The sequence below is a fragment of the Rhinatrema bivittatum genome, chromosome 4, assembly GCF_901001135.1.
Source record: "Rhinatrema bivittatum chromosome 4, aRhiBiv1.1, whole genome shotgun sequence".
Lineage (NCBI taxonomy): Eukaryota > Metazoa > Chordata > Amphibia > Gymnophiona > Rhinatrematidae > Rhinatrema > Rhinatrema bivittatum.
This window is the reverse complement of record NC_042618.1, coordinates 46,524,577-46,547,480: the sequence shown is the minus strand read 5'-3', so window position 1 is coordinate 46,547,480 and position 22,904 is coordinate 46,524,577. Positions and strand designations below refer to the sequence as shown.

Here is a 22,904-nt window from a genome sequence, read left to right as displayed (position 1 = left end):
TAGATTCAAACCATGCCATTCTCATACTATAATTTAAGTCTCAATTATTTAAGATGTGGTGCTGGCGTGCACGTGTTAGAAAATCCGTGGGCTATGCACGCTGGATTTTATAATCCACACACGTATGTGCAAGCAGCGCACGCAAGGGGAGGGGACTTTTACAATTTCTGCACAGTGACGCATTCGGGCCTTCCCCAGTTCCCTCCAACTTCCCTACCCCCTTACCTAAATTCCCTCCCTCTTCCCCTCTCCTCTCCACCCCCAAACCCTACCTTTATGGTTTTTTTTCTTTGTTTTACAAGTTACTTCAGCCCCCCCCCCCCTTCCTGCCCCTTTGAAGAGGCCTGGCACTTATGTGCGTACCGGGCTTTATGCGCGTGGCCGGGCCCCTTTGAAAATTCGCCCGGCGCACGCAAGGCCCAGCCACGAGTGTAAAGGCTGGGATTTACGCACGCGGGCCTTTTAAAATCTACCCTTTAGTGAGGACACGGTCTCTGAAGAGACTAAGCCATCACTGTAATGGGGATTGGATAGAGAAATAAGGTTTCCTTGGATTGGCACAATAACTCAAGAGATTCTCTGATTGGGTCCTAAAGTTCAGCCCACTCTAATTAGGCACTCCATATTTCCATAGTAATAATTTCATTAGTAAGCAAATGCCCTGAAGAGAGCTTTCTTCCATGGGAGATTCAGCCTCCTGGCGTGATTCATTCTCGCTCTGATGAGGTGCAAGTGTACTATTTACTGTAGCAGCATACGGCAGGCAAACACGGATGGACTCCCTCATAGAAGTTGTTTCCTCTCTCCCTCCCATGACAGATGTGCCACTCCTTGTGACCTTGGGCGAGTCACTTTACCCTCAATTGCCTCAGGTACAGACATAAAGGTGAATTTTAAAAGCAATGTGAGCACATAAAATAGCAGATGTGTGAAGCAGCACTTAATTCGCGCTACTGCTATTTTATAAACCTTGCGCATACATGTGTAAATAGCCGTGCTCAAATAACTTTGCTCGTATAAAAAAGAAGCAGACTTGGGTTGGGTGGGGGCATTCCTGTGCGGGCTCAACATTTAGGTGCATAAATCTTGATTTTATAACCTGCGAATGCAGCACAGATAGGGCTGTTACTTGCGCATATTTACTTGTGTTTATTATTAGGTGCAAGGCAGAATAAAACTCTTTATAGACAAAAACTGACTGAGTGAGGGGTCAGGGTATACCGGGGGGAGTGCAGGCTGAAGAACCAGAGGAGTCTGGATGACCTATAGATAAGACTGGGCAAACATGTTATAAAATGTGCTCACTGGCACGTGTAAAAGCCAAGTCCTAAGGAAAAACCACAAATAACACTTTCTCATGTAGCTGCTTAAAATGAGGAGCACACATATTCCTGCTAGGTGTATTTTATATAACGCGCGTGCACTTGTGTGGACGATATAAAATTCTAGCACATATGTGCTTACGCCCACATAAGTGCATATATGGGTGTGTGCTCATTTTAAAGTTACTGTCCCTAAATGTAAACCCTCTGGGGATAAGGAAAAACTTACAGTATCTAAATCTAATCCATTTTGAAGTGCCAAAAAGCGGAATATAAATCAAATAAATTAATCAACAGCTCAGGTAAGAAAACATTATCAAAAAGAGTGGTTAATAAAAAAAGTGAGCATAGAGATCCCATAAGGCTCCAAGTCTGCTGCTGAGGTACTGGCCTTCTTTCAGAAATCTCCAGTACTACCTAGTCACTGGCTTCTCCCAGGGACAGACCAGACTATCTGGCAAAGTAGGCAACAGGGTGGCAAGGGGTAAACCAACCTAGAAAGAGGCACGGAAAGTGCATCTTTACATCTTCAGATCTCTATTCTTTATTTTTCTTTTTTTGCTCACTGTATCTCATGACCTTGGGCTCCATAATTGGCTCTGAGCACATTTAAACGAAGCAGTGTGGTGACTGAAGCAGGGGCAAGTATTTTTGCATGCTTGCTCTTGGTTAGTAGTGACATCACAGTGGAAACACGCTCATTACACTTCCTCCTGTCAATTTTATTAATGTCAGTGGAGTGATTCTGATATATCAGGAAAGAGATATTGAGGGTCATGTGCATATCATGTATTATGCATTTACTTTTTAAAAAATAAGTATTAGGTTTTTTTGTTAAAAGTCATGCTAATCAGTTTAACCCATTGATTTACACTATTTTGCTCTGATGTAACATGGCATTCCCAAGTCAAATTGCCCTACCAAGTAAGGAATAAATGTATGAGATACAAACAGACCGCAGACCAATTACATAACGGTGCCTTTTCCCCCAAGCTTAGCACTGATTACCATTCCATTAAATATTCACTCCCTAAAGGCATTCAGAAGATAAGATCGCTTCTTTACCTTTTGGCTAAGATAAAATGTGAGGTATGAACCATGAATTGAGAATGGTTCCTTCTTACCCTTTTGGCTGAGACAGAACCTCTGCAAGTTAGCACCCTGTCAGCTGACCATTGCAATTAAGAAGCCTTTAGGAGTAGGAGGATTAAAATACAGTTACAGATATTGTTAAGATAAACCATCCCTGGTACATATTATACAGTGCTGAACAGAAGCAGGTCTAAAATCCAGTTTTTAAAAGGGGGTTTATCTGGTTTTGTTGAATTACATTTTTTTTAAAGGGTGTCATTTATTTTTAATCACTGAAGCTGCTGAATACATTTCTGCTTGAATTTGGGTGAAATGACCCTCACAAAAATATTCAAATTCTTGTTTTGTCGATCCTGGCAATTTCCCCTTTAACATTCTAAAAGTGAAGGGCCTGATTTACTAAAGCTCTCTTCCCATCTTGCGTCTATAAGAAAAAAAAACATAGTAAGTCAGACACAAAGCCAATTATATAATGCTTTCTGGAAGTTTACTCTGTGTTGGCTTGTAGAAAGGTTTTTATGTGATAGTTATTATGTATGAGACAAGCAGTAGAACCTGATAGAGTTGCTCGGTATATATGAATAGCTTGGGTCACTACAAGGTGTAGCTCCCTTGCCCACATGAAGTCTGGATATATTGCATAAACACATACTGGCATGATATTGTTTTTACAGAGCAAGTGTCTATTTGGGCCTAAATAAATAAAACTTACTTTAACATAAGAGCACAGGTAGAAATCTGTATCTTCTCATCTCACTGAGGATCAACTGCCCAAGTACAGAGTTTGAATTACCAGACAGCATTCTAACGTCCTTTATGGTCACAGTCACGTGACTGGGTAAGGGTTGTCTGTAGACAAAAGAAATAACACAAGTTGTGGTCAAACTGGTAATAGGGCATCTACACTGACGTAACAGCAATTCCTGAATAAAGTTACCCCTGGCTCCAGAGTCTACTAAGGCTTCAGTTTGAACTGAGTGTTTTCTGAAGGTGAGGGACACTGTTATAATTAATTATGGGAAGGACACAAAGTGGTGAAAAACTGCCCCCCCCCCCCCCAACCAGACTTCTCCTTACAGAGGTGTCTGGACTTGCGGGACAACAGCTAAAAAAAATGTCCTTGCGCTGCACAGTAGAGGCAGAGATTGTGTAGGGTTCAGCTTTGTTTTTCATCTACTGAAAGTCATGTACTGCCCACTTGTATGGGTTCTTCAATGGCAATGACTCTTAGAACATAAGAACATAAGAAATTGCCATGCTGGGTCAGACCAAGGGTCCATCAAGTCCAGCATCCTGTTTCCAACAGAGGCCAAACCAGGCCACAAGAACCTGGCAAGTACCCAAACACCAAGAAGATCCCATGCCACTGATGCCAGTAATAGCAGAGGCCATTCCCTAAGTCACTATAACTAACTTAAATGTGCTACTTGCTAACTTCATGGAATGCCCCCTAGTCTTTCTATTATTCGAAAGTGTACATAACCGATTCACAGCTACTCGTTCAAGACCTCTCATGATCTTAAAGACCTCTATCATATCCCCCCCTCAGCCATCTCTTCTCCAAGCTGAACAGCCCTAACCTCTTCAGCCTTTCCTCATAGGGGAGCTGTTCCATCCCCTTTATCATTTTGGTTGCCCTTCCCTGTACCTTCTCCATTGCAACTATATCTTTTTTGAGATGCGGCGACCAGAATTGTACACAGAATTGAAGGTGCGGTCTCACCATGGAGCGATATAGAGGCATTATGACATTTTCCGTTTTATTAACCATTCCCTTCCTAATAATTCCTAACATTCTGTTTGCTTTTTTGACTGCTGCAGCACACTGAGCCGACAATTTTAAAGTATTATCCACTATAATGCCTAGATCTTTTTCCTGGGAATTAGCTCTTAATATGGAACCTAACATCGTGAAACTACAGCAAGGGTTATTTTTCCCTTTATTCAACACCTTGCACTTGTCCACATTAAATTTCATCTGCCATTTGGATGCCCAATCTTCCAGTCTTGCAAGGTCCTCCTGTAATGTATCACAGTCTGCTTGTGATTTAACCACTCTGAATAATTTTGTATCATCCGCAAATTTGATAACCTCACTCGTCATATTCCTTTCCAGATCATTTATATATATATATTGAAAAGCACCGGTCCAAGTACAGATCCCTGAGGCACCCCATTGTTTACCCTTTTCCACTGAGAAAATTGACCATTTAATCCTACTCTCTGTTTCCTGTCTTTTATCTAATTTGTAATCCACACAAGGACATCACCTCCTATCTCATGACTTTTTAGTTTACGTAGAAGCCTCTCATGAGGGACTTTGTCAAACGCCTTCTGAAAATCCAAATACACTACATCTACTGTTTCACCTTTATCCACATGTTTATTAACCCCTTCAAAAAAATGAAGCAGATTTGTTAGGCAAGACTTCCCTTGGGTAAATCCGTGTTGACTGTGTTCCATTAAATCATGTCTTTCTATATGCTCTATGATTTTGATCTTGAGAATAGTTTCCACTATTTTTCCTGGCACTGAAGTCAGGCTTACTGGGCTATAGTTACCTGGTTCGCCCCTGAAGCCTTTTTTAAATATTGGGGTTACATTGGCCACCATCCAGTCTTCGGGTACAATGGATGATTTTAATGATAGGTTACAAATTTTAACTAATAGATCAGAAATTTCATTTTTGAGTTCCTTCAGTACCGTAGGATGCATACCATCCGGTCCAGGTGATTTGCTACTCTTTAGTTTGTCAATCTGGCCTACTACATCTTCCAGGTTCACAGTGATTTTGTTCAGTTCGTCTGACTCATCACCCTTGAAAACCATCTCTGGAACTGGTATCTCCCCAATATCCTCATTAGTAAACACAGAAGCGAAGAATTAATTTAGTCTTTCTGCAATGGCCTTATCTTCGATAAGGGCCCCTTTAACCCCTCGGTCATCTAATGGTCCAACCGACTCCCTCATAGGTTTCTTGCTTCGGATATATTTAAAAAAGTTTTTATTATGAGTTTTTGCCTCTATGGCCAACTTCATTTCAAATTCTCTCTTCGCCTGTCTTATCAATGTTTTACACTTAACTTGACAATGTTTATGTTTTATCCTATTTTGGTTTGTTTTATTGTCCAGCAGCACTGCGCGGGTATTAGGAAAAAATTCCCAGAGATTAAGATCCATTAATCCTACCAGGAAAAGATCACTTCCAGTAACACTAGAATCTGTGCCAGTGGCAACATCCTCTTGTCACAGATTTTTAACACCTAGATGGCATGGTCTGGGAAGCATCAGAGAATGTACATATCCTTATTGCGGGGAAAAAAATCTCATCCAGTAAACAGTAAGGGGTAGATTTTCAGACGAGCGCGAACAGCCTACTTTTGTTTGCGCTCCAGGCGCAAACAAAAGTACGCTGGATTTTAGTAGATACGCGCGTAGTCGCGCCTATCGGCTAAAATCCTGGATCGGCGCGCGCAAGGCTATCGATTTCGTATAGCCTGCGCGCGCCGAGCCGCGCAGCCTACCCCCGTTCCCTCCTAGGCCGCTCCGAAATCGGAGCGGCCTAGAAGGGAACTTTCCTTTGCCCTCCCCTCACTTCCCCTACCTAACCCACCCGCCCGGCCCTGTCTAAACCCCCATCCTACCTTTGTCGGGGGATTTACGCCTCCCGGAGGGAGGCGTAAATCCCCGCGCGACAGCGGGCCTCCTGCGCGCCGGGCCGCGACCTGGGGGCGGGTACGGAGGGCGCGGCCACGCCCCCGGGCCGTAGCCACGCCCCCGTACCCGCCCCCAAAATGCTGCCGACACGCCCCCGCAACGCCGCGCGCTCCGGCCCCGCCCCCCGACACGCCCACTCCGAAAACCCCGGGACTTACGCGAGTCCCGGGGTTCTGCGCGCGCCGGTGAGCCTATGTAAAATAGGCTCACCGGCGCGCAGGGCCCTGCTCGCGTAAATCCGCCCGGTTTTGGGCGGATTTACGCGAGCAGGGCTCTGAAAATCCGCCCCTAATTATATACCAGTAATGCCAAAAAAACTTGCGAGACTACACCACTGTACTTTGTTCAATAATTTGGAGTGTCTGAGCCCCTGAGGCAGCAGCTGTTATGCTGCGGAACTCGGCCAGAGTCGGGCAGTTTTTATGAATATGTCTACTTCAATAAAAGGTTTGAAAAAGATCAAGGCATCTATTCCTTTGTGTAAGCCCATGATGATGCCAGACATTGCAAAAGATCCAGGCAATCCATAGAAAGGTTAGCTTCCTCACTAGCCCACTGGTCCTCTTCTGATCATCTGCCAGCCAGGGGAAAATAGAACACTTTGATGACTGGCGAAAATGCTTCCATGGGCATCTTCAAAATTTCATGAAGATATTTCTTAAACATAGTGTCGTGCAGGTGCAACCCCCCAGGGGCAGTGCAGGACTAGAGGGCTGGGCTAAGGTTTGTCTTCTGTCTAGCAAGACCCTCCCCAACAGGTTCCCCTTGGGTTCTGGGGGCTAGTAGGACTTGGCTTCTATGGCTGAACATCATGGTTGCAAGGTAAGGCAGGCAGGACGAGGCTGGACAGGCTGGGCAGGCACTGGCTGGAACTGATGGCCGAGTGGGCTGGCAGTAGGATACCAACCCAGACTGAGGCAGGATACTGAACAGTGACTGGGGCTAGACACTGGTGCATGCTGGGCAGGATACTGAGCAATGACTGAGGTCGGGCACAGGCACAGGCTGGGCAGGATACTGAGCAAGGACTGGGAAGGGCTCAACAAAGACCAGACAAGGGCAGGACCAGATATTGTAAACAAGGACAGAGCCAGATAGGCAAGGATAGGACCAGCCAAGTATTAGGCAAGGACAACACAGAACAAGGAACACTGAGGCTTGAAGGCAGCAAGGCAGAAGGCCTTAGGCCCCTAAGCTTAAGGCCCGAAGGCCACTAGGTGTGGCAAGAAACCCAGGGACCACAAGGTAAGGAAAGGCTTGAGTAGGCTGCAAGCAAGGTACAAAGTAACCGCAGGCCCATGGGCCACAAGGCAAGGAAAGGCCTGAGTAGGCCGCAAGACAAGGTACAAGGTAAGGAAAAGCCTGAGTAGGCCGCAGGCAAGGTACAAGGTAAGAGCAGGCCCACAGGCCACAAGGAAGGGAAAGGCCTAAGTAGGCCACAAGACAAGGTACAAGGTAAGGAAAAGCCTGAGTAGGCCGCAGGCAAGATACAAATTAAGAGCAGGCCTACAGCCCACAAGGCAAGGAAAGGCCTAAGTAGGCCGCAAGACAAGTTACAAGGTAAGAGCAGGGCCATAAGCCACAAGGCATTGAATGTGGTAAGAGCAAGCAAGTCAGAGAGCCAAGGTTGACTCCATGAAGAGGCAATGAGGTATTGTCAAAGAGAGCTGAAGCTTGGATGTAGTGTGATAAGCAGGGAGATATTTGGCAAGGCTGTAGGTGATGCTTGCTGAGGACACTTGATGAATACTGCACAGCAGGCTGAACATTGGCAAAGAGAGACTGTATAATGTTGGGGATCCGTAGGAGGGAATGCTAGGGAGCGTTCCTGATCCCGGGGAGAAGTGTGCCCTTGGGGCCTGGCGAAAGGAGAGGAGCTCCAAGGAAGCGCCGAGGCAGGTGAGACAAGGTCCCGTCTGGGCTAGGACCAGAAGCCCAGGCCCCCACCAACCTGCACAGCAAGGTTGGTCTCCGAGAGGTCCTCCGACCACTCCAAGCCCTTTTGGACCTGCTGCTGGGAACGGCAAAGGCGGCAGGCCAGACAGGAGACAAGGGCGGACAAAGACTCTAGAGTAGAAGACTCAGATAAGGAACTTGGTATGTGAACTCAGACGTGGAGACATGGAACGTAGACTCGGATGAGGAGACTTGGAATGTAGGCTCGGACGAGGAGACTTGGAACGTAGACTCAGACGGAGAACAAGCAAAATCCCTCAGGCGCCCTACACAGCCCAGCTGGGCTGGTCGCAGACCACACTGGAGACTCAGATGTGGAATGAGGACACAGACGAGGACACAGCCCGTGGGCTGGTCGCGGACCACACTGTCCCCTAAGCGCCCTACACAGCCAGACAGCTGGTCGCAGACCACGAGGAGAGCGGAACAAGCTCAGGGTGTCTCACAGCTCAGGAACAAAGTAACCCCTTGGATCCTCCGAAGTCAGAACAGGATACAGACTCAGGATTAAAACTTGGAACTTGGAAACCGGATCTCGGAATTAAAAGCAAGTAACCTCCGGAGGCACGAGTTATTCAGGACCTGGAGCATCAGGACTTGGATCACGGAACATCAGGACTTGGATCGCGGAACACCAGGACTTGGATCACTGAACATCAGGACTTGGATCACTGAACACCAGGACTTGGATCACGGAACCTCAGGACTGGAACCTCAGGACTCGGGACATCAGGACAGGAACATGGAACATCAGCAGAGATCAAGACATGGAACAAGAGGACAAGGACAAGGAGGAACGGAATGCCTTGAAGAAGAGGAGGAGGAGGACGTCATCAGAGACTCCTGGATTGGAGAGCTGGAACAGGATCCAGGAGCAGTCCAACTCCTGAACTGGCTCCTTGTGAAGGAGAGGAGTGAATGCAGGCAGAGCCCTTTTGTAGGGCTCTGCAGGAAAATGCCCAGGGAGGAGTCCACAGGTGGGGCCTGGGGCATATCCGGATGTGGGCCCTTTAAATCCGGCAGAAAGAAGCAGCCGCACCCCTTAGGAGGAAAGGGCTGGACCATGGACAGCGGCCATGCTGCCACTGAACACATAGGAGCAGGAGAAGGGCCACAGAGCAGGTCCAGATGTCGGCGGCGGCATCCCGCTGCAAGAAGGAAGACTGGGGGCGGAGCCATGGTGGCTGGAGTCTGTGGCTTCTGGCCAGCCGCAGGAGCAGCGAAGATGGCAGTAAGATGGCAGCCTCCAGGCCACGGAGGGACAGGAAGACGTGGGCCCAGCCGCGAAGGTAAGCGCCTGCTCGCGGCTGGGCCCACGAGCAGGAGTGCAACATATAACAGGTGAAACCATGATACACAGTCAAAGAAGGGACAATGGAAATATGGTGGAAGTTAACAAATCACAAATTATTTTTCCTAGCTCTATTCTCTAAATTTTCAGTCCTTCTGTGAAGGAGCAAATCTGTTTTATGAAAAACAATTCTAGGCTGAAGTCTTGAAGGGATTTTTCTGGAGACTCCAGAATTTCAACACAGGTTACCGTTTCCTTTGCAATTTGTTGGTCTGAAATGGATTGACTCCAGATATCCAAAAGAGATTTCTTAAGGTTTCCATACAGCCTGAAATGATCTAGTTCATACTAGTAATAGACAACCACATTTCTCTTAAGCTAATATTCTTAGATATAGAAGTAGAAGCATGCCATTCAACACTCATCGCTCCAGCTATAACTTATAATTTTGGGAATCTGATGGCACTTGGAAGACTTCTGACAGGAACTTCTCCTTACACTGAGTAAAGGGTCACCTTCCTTCACCACTCCTGAGATTTGCTCCAAGATCCTACACCCCTTCCACTGCAGTCACCCCGAACAACAGGGTTGGTGAATGCATTTTTGTTTACACTTGTGAAATTCACTGTCTTTCCAACTGCAATATATGCACAAGAGAAAACATTAAAACAAGAACTTCATGCAATACTTAACTGACTAATTCAAAAAGTAGCTAAGCTGAAATCTTGCATGCCAATAGTGGAAAACTGGAGAGAGAGAGAGAGAGAGTTAGGAAAGAAAAGGGAGTTATGACTTCTCCAATTAGCAGTTTTTTTTGAACAAGAGAAGCTCCATCTTGAAAAAGAGAAGTTAATCACTATGACAACGCTTAACACAATACCATCATCATCCATTATTTATTTATTTCACCTTTTCCAACTAGAGAGCTCAAAGTGTGTTACATCCTATAATAATATTATTCAGAAAAGTTATTTATTTATTTAGACATTTTATATACTGTCGTTCCATGTCAAGATCATAACGGTTTACAAAAGTAACATTCATAGATATAAATCAACAAATAATGACAGGTTAGATAGGCATTAACATCTATCAAATTGGACTCTCTACATGGGTAACGTTAAACTAGGTTGAGAGAACATTGCACAAATCTCATCTTTGAGTGAGTTTTCTCACGCCGAAGGTCATCAAATCTTCACAAGAGAGCACTGTTCTGGTCGCACGTCTCACTTTGAATGTCAAAGTGGCCCCTAACACCTACACTAATACCTAAATTTCACCTTGCGTTACTAGGTGGGCCTCCCATAGAGATATAAATACCTATCTAGTGTGAGGGCATTATGGCTAGTCTCTCTCTCTCTGTGCACAAATTGCAATAAACTGCCAATTACCATAAAACACACGCATGCGATATTTAGTGCATTTTGATAAATCCAGGCATAAATGTTCTAATCTATTTGACTAACAGTCTAGGACACAGACGCGTAGTACAGAGAATAAAATAAAATTTAGTCAGTACGTTGAAATGATACTTACATTACATTAAATTTATTCCTCATGCTTCACTTAGTATCCTTTGTCCTTGTTTTTTCTGATGTTTTAAGTTAGGTTATATGCTTTTTTGAATAGCCATGTTTTTAGCTCATTTTTAAATCTCTTTCTATCTAGTATCAAACGTATCGTCAAGTTCCATAGCTTTGGATCTGCTGTGGAAAACATAGTCTCTTACTTGCATCAGATGTGTGCTCCATATTGTGGGAATAGTCAATAGTCCTCTATTTTGAGATCTTAGTGTTTGCTGAGGTGTGTATGGTTGTAAAGTCACACCTATCATGCTGGCGTTACTGGAATGAATGGTTTTGAATATTAGCGTTAATACTTAAAATAGATTTGGGCTTGTACTGTCAGCCAGTGCGGTGAGATCAGTGAAGGTGTAATGTGATCAAATTTCCGGGTTCCTAACAACAGTCTTGCTGCAGCATTTAAAAGACAAGTTGGAAGACCAAGTAATAAAGAGGTACAGTAATCTAGGTTTGAGAAAATTAGAGTTTACAATACAGTCCGGAAGTTCTTGAAAATTAATAAAGGTTTCAACCAATGTAATATATGCAACTTAGCATAACCTATCTTGATTAATTTTTTGATGTGCTTTTTCATCATTAGCTTCTCATTTAGCTAAATACCCAAATTCCTACTTCATTTGAGGGTGTAAATTGGAAATTGCCCAGGTCTAGAAGCAGTGGTTTAACTATTGAAGAGTTTCTACTTGATCAAATGATTTCAGTCTTTTTCGGGTTTAATGTTAGTTCAAGTTGCGTTAGTTCCTGTTGTGTTGCTTTCATAAAGGTTAACAGGGTTGATATTGTATTTTCAAATAATTTGGAGAAAGGAATGTAAAACTGTATGTCTTCAGCATGCAGGAAGAAGGAAATTCCTAAATCCAACAGTAATTTACACAGTGGGAGCATTTAGATATCGAATAGAAAACTATCTCCTCAGTAAAGGATTGGCAAGCTGAATGTTTACAGTCCTCAGCAGCTACGACCTATTGGCATGCGCCTGTTCCAGGAACTTCTTTCCGATAGATATGCAGGAAATGGTCAGAGGCACAGTAATTAAGATCAGTGTCGAAAGAAAAGGATGTAAATCTGTTGCAAAGGAGGGACAAACCCCTCCACGATCTATTAAAGTCGTTAAATCCTTCTCGTCCAGATGACAGAACTTTTCTTTCCCGCTTTTCCTTTTTTTTCCCCCCTAAGATTATGAAATGTCACAATCGTGCATTAAATAAAATATCTGCAATTCCCATAACCATTACCTACGTAGCAGAAGTGATGAGGGCACCGTTCGTGCATTCTGTGGGATTAATGGGAATCGCTCCGCGCGAGCCTCCCGGAAAAGTAAACGGTTACAGCTGGAAGCAGGGCACGGCGCCGAGTCCCGCCCGCCCCGGCCGCGCGCTGCGGCTATTTCTAGCGGGGCAGGAAGCCGGCGCTCTCTAGGACCCAGCGACGTCACGGAGGTGGGTGCTAGACGCGGGGAGAGCGCGAGCTGGTGTGCGTGTGCGAGAGAGTGAATGAGCGCGAGCGTGCGAGGTGCAGCCGAGTGTTTGTGTGTGAGCGAGAAACCGGCCCGCGGTCACCGTGCAGGGGCGGGCCGAGAAGCCCGTGTGGCCGCTGCCGCCTCCCCCCACCCTCACCCCCGCCGCCCCGGGAAAGGCCAGAGCCGCTGCCGCGGAGGCGCGTGTGAAGGGGGTGGAGGCGGCCGGGGTCGGGCCCCCGTGCCGTGCGGCCCACGAGCCGGAGCTGTGGCGTCGGAGGAGCCGCAGCGTCAGGCGCCCTGCTCCCGGCCTCCTCGCCGCGGCGGTGGTGGTGATGGTGAGGCCGTATCGGGTGCAAGCTGCGCTGCCCTGCTAGGCCTCTGCGCTGGGCACGTTCCTGGCTCCCGGGGGCTCTGTGTAAGTGTCCGTGGGGTGCTGCCGCCTGCGGCCGGGGTTGTTTTCTGGAAGTCGGGGCTCGGCGCTGGTGTTTGGGGGTTGGTGGCTTTTGTAAGGGTAGGGACCCGCCTGGGCCTGGCCTGGCCTGAGCGTCAGTGCGTTGTGGTGACTTTTTTTTTACCAAACAGATGCTGAACGTACAAATAATGGAAAACCCCCAAGAAGCAAGAATTTTTTAAAGTTTATTACTTGTCGCTTTTTTCGCTATAAGAAAAAAGTCGGCCCGAGTAATCTCAGTCTTTGTATTTCAGACAAATGGAAGTGATGCAATGAGGAATTTATTTTATTCATTTTTTTTAAATATAAAAGGGTTGTGGCTTTTGCTTGAGGTGGTCTAGTGGGAATTTTAATGGCAGTGATGTAGTATAGCTTTATTTTAAACAGACTGACAGTATAACAACTGAGCTGTATTTTGTTTTAGATTAGGATAAAATGTTCTTAACCTCTTTGCCTACAATTTGAATCTGTAAAACAGATTAACTTTTTTTTACCATTGTTTCCCTTTTTTATTTTTTCCACATTACGTCTGCTGTGCAGTCTGTTATAACAATATCGGCTATCAAGCGATATAACTTTAACTTTACTGTTTGGGGGTAAAAGTAGACTTGCATTATTTAACACGTGTATATTTGGAGTCTGGTTTGGTACTTGATGTGACTTTTGTTTAGCCATTACACTAATGCCTTCTTTCGGTACTTCAAAGAAAGCTAGTTATCGCAATGCTGTGATAATGTTTATATAGTTACTATGTCTTTCCTTAAGAGTGGACTAGGCTATCTGTGCTAGCAACTCGAATTTCATCTTACCGACTTGTTTCTTACTCCTGTAATACTCTATTGCTGGCTTCTGTGACTTTTTTCTGTATCTTTAACTATGGATGTGGATTTTATGTAGTCTAGAAACGTTTTTAATTAAGTATTTACTCTGTTTTGCTATCCCAGCTCTTTTTTTCCCCCTTGTAACTTAGCTTGTAGCCAAAACTGCGCCCTTCCTATAATGACCACAATTATTGGAAAATCTTTCAAAGTTCATTCATTATATGTAGTCTATGTATTGCTGTTACTGCTGCTATACAGCAGCACTTAAGTGGGAGTGGATGCATATGTGAAACTTGGGGGGGTGGGTAATCCTGTAAAGAAATCCTTTTTTGAATACAAGCTATAAAATAAAAAGATGTAATGCCTGGCTTTTAACTGAGTGGCATTATCTTAAAAAAACAAAAAAGTCATAGGATTGTCTGCCTTGTTGACATGAATGGTGTACAAGTTTTGAGTAATTGAGAAGTTAAACAAAAGTTTACCACCTTGATGAATTACTACTGCACGTATTCACAGAAGTATTTGAACTATTATAAACAGCAAATGTTTGGGTTTCTAGTTTTGAAGTGTTCCAGCCTCAGAGCAATGTGCAGTTTCTGGGTTTAAACTTAGGAGTGTTGTATAACACACTTGGTCTACATGGGACTACAGTTGTTTCCCCCCCCCCCCCTCATTTAAAAAATATGCACAAAGCTTGCTTTGGCTAAATGTTCTTGTAACTAAAAACATTTCCAAGTTCATTGTATCAATTCTTGGTTTATATAGGTAGTTGAACAGAATTGGTAACTTGAAGTTCACACTGTAACTGCAGTATTTGTTTAAAATATTAGTTTTTTAAATTTTAAATCGGCTCAAACTTTGCTAGCTCATTTATATGGGACTATGGAACTTTTTTTTAACATTCAGGTAACTATTAGCCTCCTCTTGTACACCAAACGATATTTGTAAACTTTTTTCCTTTCTCCCCCCTCCCCCCCCAAAAAAAACTACTGCATTGGTTGGGTTGTAGAGCCTCGAGCAAGCTCCCTCCTTTATATAAAGCTATAAAGCTTAGAAGTATGTAGAAAATCATGTGTAGGAATATATTTCTACAGGACAAAGCCAGATACTTTTTTCCAGCAATCTCTTGAGTTGAGTATTGCCTGATAGTGTGACACTTATGTGGTTCATGAATCTTTCAAATTTGAGGCCTAAGAGCCTCTTTGCACAAACGTTTCTAGAAGACAGAAAATAACACTGAAAGGGTAGAACTGATCTACTTAACTTTTACTTTCTCTTCATCTACAAGGAGAAACCTGCTATAAGGATCCTATTGAGATCTCTAAACAAAATAAATTGTGCTATTTCAATTTGGGTATGTTTGTACAGGAGGGGGGTCTAAAGTGCTAGTTGATCAGCTCATGGAATTGTTTGTCTGCAGCCAGGTAGCAAAATGAGTCATTGTTTTGAGTATTACAAACAAACGACCCCCTAGTTTCCTGCAGCAGCTCAAAAGTAGAATCTGCAGCAAGGGTTGGAAAACTTTGCTGCATCGTTCTTGAAGTTCTGTGGAATATTAGTATGGCCAGTGCTGGATTTAAGTACGAGTTATCTAAGCTATAACTTGGGTCTTCTGAATACAAAGACTTAGTATTACTGCTAGGGGTCATCTTAAACTAGACATAGTTTAGGACCTTAGCATGTCTTCAGCTGAGCCTACTGCTTAACCTGTGGCTGGACGTGGGATTTGGATGTATCCACAGTCCCTTATACTGTAAGGGGATTAGTGCATTCAAAAAGTGTCCAACTGCTCATTTATTACATCTGCCCCTTGATGTGCACTCCCCCGACCTGGCAGTCTCCTCCTGGTCTTTTGGGTTTCCAGCTCAGTTGGAACTATGGCTGGTATATGGTTCTACAAATCTTCATAAGTACCTGGATTTTTTTCGTCCTCTTGGATATCCCCCCCCACCAAATCTCCAGCTTTAGTCCTGTCATTGTGCTGGGAGCCATTCACCTGGACGACTTCTGGAACCCTGCAATTATGGGCCTAAATCTAGCCACTAGGTGTTGACATTTTGTGGCGATGGACACTGTGGTGGGGAGAGTGCTACCTCTGGTAAACCGGGGAGTGGAAGTCCTGAGCTGGGAATGAAACCAATCCCCCCCCCCCCATGTGTGTGACTGGGTAGGCACAGTTTGTCTTTCTGCTTCCATTTCAGTGTCTTTACTGTACTCTTCTAACACAAGTACCACATCTAAGAATTGAGGAAGAAAAGGTGGCTTATGACTGTGGCTGTGGAATTGCAGGAACGGGGTCTTGATCATAAGCTACAATCAAAATGCTTGTGGAAGGATGCATGATTTGAACAAGACAGTTTAAATTGTCTTCAGTGTTAAGTTGGGGTGGGGGGGGGGGCCTTTGAATGACTAGAATAAATTGAGGACATAGTCTTTAATGCTTCAGAAAAATGTGGTGCTTTTTGGAGCATTAGCTTTGAAGATGGCACACTATATATGAATATGCCATATTACATTTCTGATTCTACCTAAACATCAAGTAGCTTCCCTTTTTTTCTTGGTTTTTTTTGTCACTTGATGTCAGTGTGAGTCAGCAGTGGAAGCTTTTTGCAAAATTCTTCCATTGTTTTTATGCTTGAAACATTTTGAAGCAAGTTCTCTTTATCTGCATGTTTATTGTGAATGTCGGATTTAAAATGATCTGCCTTATGTTTTTAGCAAAGCTTCTATTAAGGGAATGTGCTGGGGGTAATACTGCTTTCTTCAAGCTTGGTTTGGTTCTCAAGTGTTGAGATTGTAGTCTAGTGCAACTTCATACATTCTAGGAATTGTAGAATACAGTCCTGCTTGGTGTGTTTTTTTTTTTTTTAAAGTGAAGCATGAAAGTGTTTGGTTTCACTTCTGTTTTGCTGTTCACTTTTCAGGTCTGCCTTTGTCTGGATATGAATTTGAATATCCAGGAAGCTGTAATAGACCAAATAATGCAATTGAACCTTTTTGTTTTTTTCCTAAGGCTAATTACAAAAAGTAGTGAGATGAGAAGTAACTAATGTGAAAAGTTATTTCTTGGTGGTAAATGTTATAGAATTAAAACATTTTGTGTTTAAAGCTAAAGCCACACTTTATAGTGTATGAATGCAGAGTTAAGTGGTATCAATGATTATGTGGATCTTTATACTTGCTGATGTATCTGCTTTTCTTTTTAAACAGTCTCATACCTGGAATAAAAATCCTTAGTTTATATCATGTTTAAAATCACTTTATAACCCTGGACAGGCCTCTTCACATCTCTATGCCTCTAACTGCAATTAGCAGTGCAAGCATTATAATAGTCTTATTTCATAATAACAATATACTGTCAAATACGAAGGGTTTAATTTGCTAAGCTGTTTTCCCTATATTCAAACAGGCTGACAGAATACCATGCACTGGCTGGAACACATGGCTCAACATGCGTTGCATTTGGGGGTTATAGATGTGCATCAAATGCCTGTCCAAGCGAGTAGCTAATAGTGCTTATCACATGTTAATGAGGCTATTGGCTATTTCCCCTGATACAAAAAAAATGTGCACCTGCCTTGGAGCAGGTGTTAACTTTTTGAGCTCCAAGAATTAACAGAAAAGCAGAAAATACTGTTTTTCTATAGTTCCTCAGACTTAATATTGTGATAAGTTGGAAGAACTAAAAAGAAAAGCCTCTTATTTATTTTTTTTTTAAGTGTGCTGGCAGTAAGGTTAGGAAAAGGGATGCTCAAATTAACGAGCATTTTCCTAACCTGTGACTACACAGGTTAGAAAAACAGATGCTTATAAAATTGAGCGTTAGTCTTCCTAACCCACTGCTCCTGGGTGCCTGCTGTCTAGGCACTAGGGGTGCACAATTTCCCTTAGTACCTCCTTTTTACTGCAGCAGTCCATTTAATGTTACATTGAGTGCCCTGGAGAGGAGCATCAGCACGCTAGGAGAGCAGGTGCTCAATCATGTGTCTTCTGTGTGCACATATTGCATTGCCCACATTTAATGAATAAAGTCTTAAGTTAATGATACTCCACCCCTATTACTAACACAATATTGAAATTGCGTTTTGAAATATGGACTAGAATGTGGGGTTCCCAAACCTATCCTGGAGAACCCCAGCCAGTCAAGTTCTTTGGATATCCACAATGAATATACATGAGGGAGGTTTGCATAATCTACCTCAATAGCATGCAGACTTCATCCCAAGCATAGTCCAAAAAATCTGACTGGCTGGGGGTCCTCGGAACAGGTTTGGGAACCTTTGGATTAGATGCTTAAGTGCAAGGAGAGCACAAATGTCTGGAAAATAATTCTCCATAAAAATATTGAGAGAAGGTATCAATGGACACAAACTACATTCTTAAGTGTACACAATCTGAAACTGCTTTTCTTGCTCACTTGTAACTTTCATAGAGTAAAAAGCATAAGGTATCTGGTACATCTAGTGTTGGTGTATTTTGTGCAAGGGCTTAGTCTGGTAATTTAAACTTTTTTTTTTCTTGTTACAGAGATAGTGAAAGGGAAGCAAAATTATTTGGTCCCTGGTGTACACATTTAAGAAGTAACAGCTTGGTAAACGTTCAGTGCAAACTGAGATTTCTGCCATTATGAATGAAGTAGCAATAGTGAAGGAAGGATGGCTTCACAAAAGAGGTAAGTGCTATCATAAGTTTCTCATGTAAACATAAGGTTATGCTCACATTTGAGATGAGAATATCTCATGAGTAGGCTGGTCTTGAATACTATATTGCAAAGAACAAATAGGTCTTTAAGGTTCAATGGTTTGCAGGTTGTTACATCATAAAGCCAATGAAGAATCTCTTCAGATTCACATGTACCTACAGTCTTAAAAGCTCATATGATTGGCAGGCTTGATCTTCGATTTGTTGGCTGCCTTCATGCCATTATCCACTTTTGATAACTGAGTTTTCAATCTAATGTACCACCTTAGCATCCACTTGGCTTGTTTTCAAGTATAACATGAAATGGTGTCTTCACTGATCCGATTCCATGACATGCAAAAAATTCAAGCATTTTGGGGCTGATGCAATAATCTTCGCGGAAAGTGGGCACTGACTTTTCAGCACCCACTTTCTTAACACACATGGCATCCACATGCAATATGTAAATTAGGGGGTTGCACTAGGGTCGCTTGCACGAACTTAGTGCCTCCTTGCTAATGCGACCTGCTGCAGCTGCCAGTTATGAAGACAGATGCCAGTAAACTCTGCATTGTTTTTCATAACCAGCCTTCTGCCAGTAATGAAAATGGCTGCCATTTTCATTACTGGCAGACGGCCAGTTAATGAAAACAGACAGTTTACTGGTGTCAACTTCATAACTCGGCGATCTGCAGTTTTTTTACTTTAAAAAATACAGAAGCAAATTTTTCTGCTTTTCTGTACTTTTCAATGTGCTCAGCTATTAACGCTTGCTCCAGGCAGGTGTTAATATCTGAGCAATAAATGTGCGTCTGAGACGCACATTTCTCTTTGCATTTGGAGTGAACGAGTAATAGCCTTATTCACATGTATTTGCATTTGATGAGCACTAACTCATTCACGCCACATCGGATGCGTGTTAAATCCCCCTATTGCGTTAGGGGTGGATTAGCACCTATTTAACCTGCATCAGACAGCAGGTTAAACAGTGTGCTCAGCTGAGCACACTGTATTGCATTGGCCCCTTTGTTTATAACTTCCGTAAGTGAATTCAGGCTGCCTAGATAGTCAATCAGGATTAAAATAATCCATAATCATTTCTCTCAGTAGTGATGAGGATTTTCATGTTTTAAGAGGACATGTTTTTAAAAACAAACCTAGGAATAGTTCTGTAATTCTTTTGAAATCTACTTTTTCATTAATTTGCTTCCTTGAAAGGAGTTAATGTGGAACATTAGGTGCTTTCCTTAATCCTGCCACTTGTTGCTTCAATAACCTTGTAGCCTTCAGTTTATCTGGGTTTTTCCATGATGCCTGTGGCAGAACATAAAACAAGGAATCTAGGTGTACTATACTAAACAACATTAGTTTTGGCTCCTGTTATGAGGTTAGCAAGAGAGCAACTGCTGCTACAACAAATAGCCAGTGGGGATGTCCTAAAGGATGCTTCTCCAGCCCTCTGAGATCAGTCACTTGGGCATGTTTAGGAAGTTTTGGGGTGGTTATCTAAAACTGGAGGATGAAAAAGACTTAAGTGCAACTTTATGTACTGTACTTGTACACAGTTCTGGTCAGCTTTGTGCCATCAAGCAATAATACAATCACAAAATACATTAATCTACACCCACCCACAGGAACAACCAGGCTTTCATATTTTTCCTAAATGTCAAATAGTTTAATTCAGTCCTGATGGCCAGAATCTTTTTTTTATAGGAAAATGGTGTGAACATTTTCATGTCTGACTTTTTCTTTGCTGAAACTTTGCAAATGGTTGTGAATTTAATACATTAAACATTAGAAATGGATTTTTCCTATAGGAGACTGCTTGGGGTCAGCTAACACCATTTCTTAGCTAATGATGGAAGTCAGCTCTCAAAAATACTAATTTGTTACCTTGCATTCTGGCCTTCCTGAAATTTCAATTAAACTGACCTGTTTCCCTGTAGAAAATTAAAAGGAGTGGAGAGGAGTAGCCTAATGGTTAAAACAGCAGGCTGCAAGCCAGGGTTCAAATTTTGCTGCTGCTTCTTGTAACCTTGGTCCAAACTTAGGTTGTGATTTCTCTGTGGACATAGAAATACCTACAGTGACTGAAAAAGTAAAACATAAATTCTAAATTCAGTTGGTGTTGAGGGCATATGACATGAGCTGGAGCCAACTGGGTGCTTTGTGCAACATAGCTGAATAGTTCCAAAGTTATTGGGGTAGGAGAAGAAATGGACATCTTTAACTTTTCTATAGGCTTAAACTTCAATAAAATTTGAATTGAGACAGGCATTTCACAACAAAATATTTTGAGAAGTGAACCAGTCTGCAATAAACTGGTTCCTACATCTATAGTGAAACCAGAGTAGGAGCAAAATGCAAACTGAAATTATTGGGTAGGAATTCTAGGTTAAAAGGAGTTGGTCACAAAGCATGCCTTCATGTCCCATTCTGTTTTCCCCTCACTTCCTCTTCACGTAGTAACTTTTTTTAAACCTGAAAATTCTCTTTATGAAAGAATGGACATTGACTCTTGTTGCAGAAATCAAACCCTAGTCCTAGACTCAAACTGTCTAGTATATCCAGGGTGCCAACACAATATTTGATTTGTTTGTATAGGGATTCTGTAAACTGAGTAGTTGCCATCCATGTTATGGGTAATCTATCAAGACTTTATTCCATGTATGAAAGGCAGTCATGCAGAATATATGGTTTGTATGGTGTTAATGTTAAGCAGTGTGCACCAACAAGAAGGCTGAAACGCATTCAGGCCATTGCAATACAGTGCACAGCTCAAAACATGATTGGACACGTTTTGGATGCATGTCCAAAACCCCTCATGCAAAACAGGGGTTAGCATGCCCAGTTGAGTACATAGGTAATAGCCTCATCAACATAAATGTACATGTGATGAGTGCTCAGAGCAGGCATTAATTCTTGAAGAAACAAAAAAAGTTACATAAGCAGAAAACAGTTACTTTCAGGTCCTAATTTAATATTGTTGAGAACCGAAATAGAATTAAAAGCCAGCAGTCAAGTTAGGAAAAGGGACACTCTTAACAAGCATTCATTTTCCTAACCTATGGCTGTGCACAGGTTAGGTAAATGGATGCTGAGGAGGTGCTAGGGTGCACAACTTCCCATGTGCCTCCTTTTTACCTTGGCACCTGATTTTTAAATATTAAACCAGACTCCTGGGAAAGGTGGATCAGCACATGTTAAGGGAGCAGGTGCTCAATACCCATTTTAACATGCACCAATATTGCATTGGCCTGATTCTGCATTGATGAAGATTAGAACCTTTAGGGCTTGGTGAACCTTTAATGTTGGTCAGAAGTTGAATAGCCAGGCACTACTTTCTTGCTGAGAAGTTTGTTAAACTTTGAGGTAGGGAAAAATTGCCTAGGTGTTAAAGGTATTCATGATGCATAAAGAGTCCACAATGGGTCATCAACTCTGCTCACAAACTTGTCATTTTAGTACTAATTTACCAAACTTGGTATGTCATTTGCACTACTCCACAATCCCTCTGAGCTGAATAGATTTACTCTGCCTCAGTGGCCACAGCCCTACAGCACTGTCTAGATGCATGTTCCTAAAGAAAACCCTTCCTTGACTTTTTTCATAAATGCTTTCTCTTACTTTGCCTCTCATCCTATGCTGTAAAGTTTTAATGTGCTTATGTTAAAGTTCTCCTTATATTGTCTTCTGAAGCAATTTTAAAAGGGCTGAATCACTTTTTCCTTCTTGGTTTAGGGATGATCACCTTCAAATTGCTTCTGTTCCTTTGACTCATCTTAATCATGATTGCATCTGCTTGTTTTACTTTTACCAACAGAAGTCCCTGTGTTTAGGTGACTCTTTACTGTAATGTCTTTCTAACCTTCATGCTTTCCTTGTACTTGCTACAATGATATTACTACCTTACTCTTGCAATATCACTCCTAACAATTACAGTAGTTCCAACTGAACAATAGTTGTTTTACATGGTCAGGTATGGTACATAATTACTGAGCAGTACCTTAAAACAGTAGCTCTCACCCCAGTTTTCTGGGATCATACAAGTCTGGTTTATAAGATCCACAGTGAATATCCATGATATGTAGACACTTGCAGATATTGCATACATTGCCACCTGCTAGATCTAACAATGCAATTAACATTTGACAGTATCACTGGAGGATGGATGCTAAGTGAAATTACTGAAGTAGTATAACTTCAAAAGGGAGACTAAAATGAAGAAACTAGAAAAAACCTAAAGGATTGGTTGCCAAGGTCTCAAGTCTGTCGTTTTTTTTTTTTTTTTTTTAAGGCAGGGACACGTCAAAAAAATTTAATGCCACACTATCTCAAAAGCTCAATGTGGTTTACTAACCCATAATAGAATAGTTTTAATTTCGTATAACACTACATCTGGAGTTACCACACTAGACTATCTGGTTAATTCTACTGATCTTATTTACACTGCTTACAATCCTGCATGGAACAATTGTCAATATACTCCCAAATATCTTGGAAGCCTAGATAAAATGTGCTTCATCTTTAAC

The 22,904-nt window shown here is 42.6% G+C and overlaps 1 protein-coding gene and 1 long non-coding RNA gene across 5 annotated transcripts in view; one reads left to right on the top strand and one right to left on the bottom strand.

Moving 5' to 3' along the window:
- Positions 1-348: 348 nt before the first annotated feature.
- Positions 349-12,339, bottom strand: LOC115089780. 2 transcript variants are annotated; one of them, XR_003856230.1, is made up of 3 exons: positions 12,201-12,339; positions 3,127-3,263; positions 349-2,838 (listed from the first exon to the last, which is right to left on the bottom strand). It is a non-coding gene; the product is annotated as an uncharacterized LOC115089780 (long non-coding RNA). The 2 variants fall into 2 exon arrangements; XR_003856229.1 differs by having other exon boundaries at positions 12,197-12,332.
- The window catches only part of AKT1 (AKT serine/threonine kinase 1), a 305,064-nt gene continuing 294,440 nt past the window's right edge, over positions 12,281-22,904 (top strand). The window contains exons 1-2 of one of the 3 annotated variants that reach the window (XM_029598073.1): positions 12,281-12,400; positions 18,220-18,364. In XM_029598073.1, coding sequence (XP_029453933.1) covers positions 18,319-18,364 — 46 coding nt within the window. In that variant the 5' untranslated portion in view covers positions 12,281-12,400; positions 18,220-18,318. Of the gene's footprint in view, positions 12,401-12,423; positions 12,836-18,219; positions 18,365-22,904 lie in introns of those variants that run through there. The other 2 variants (XM_029598072.1, XM_029598074.1) reach the window with 2 other exon arrangements.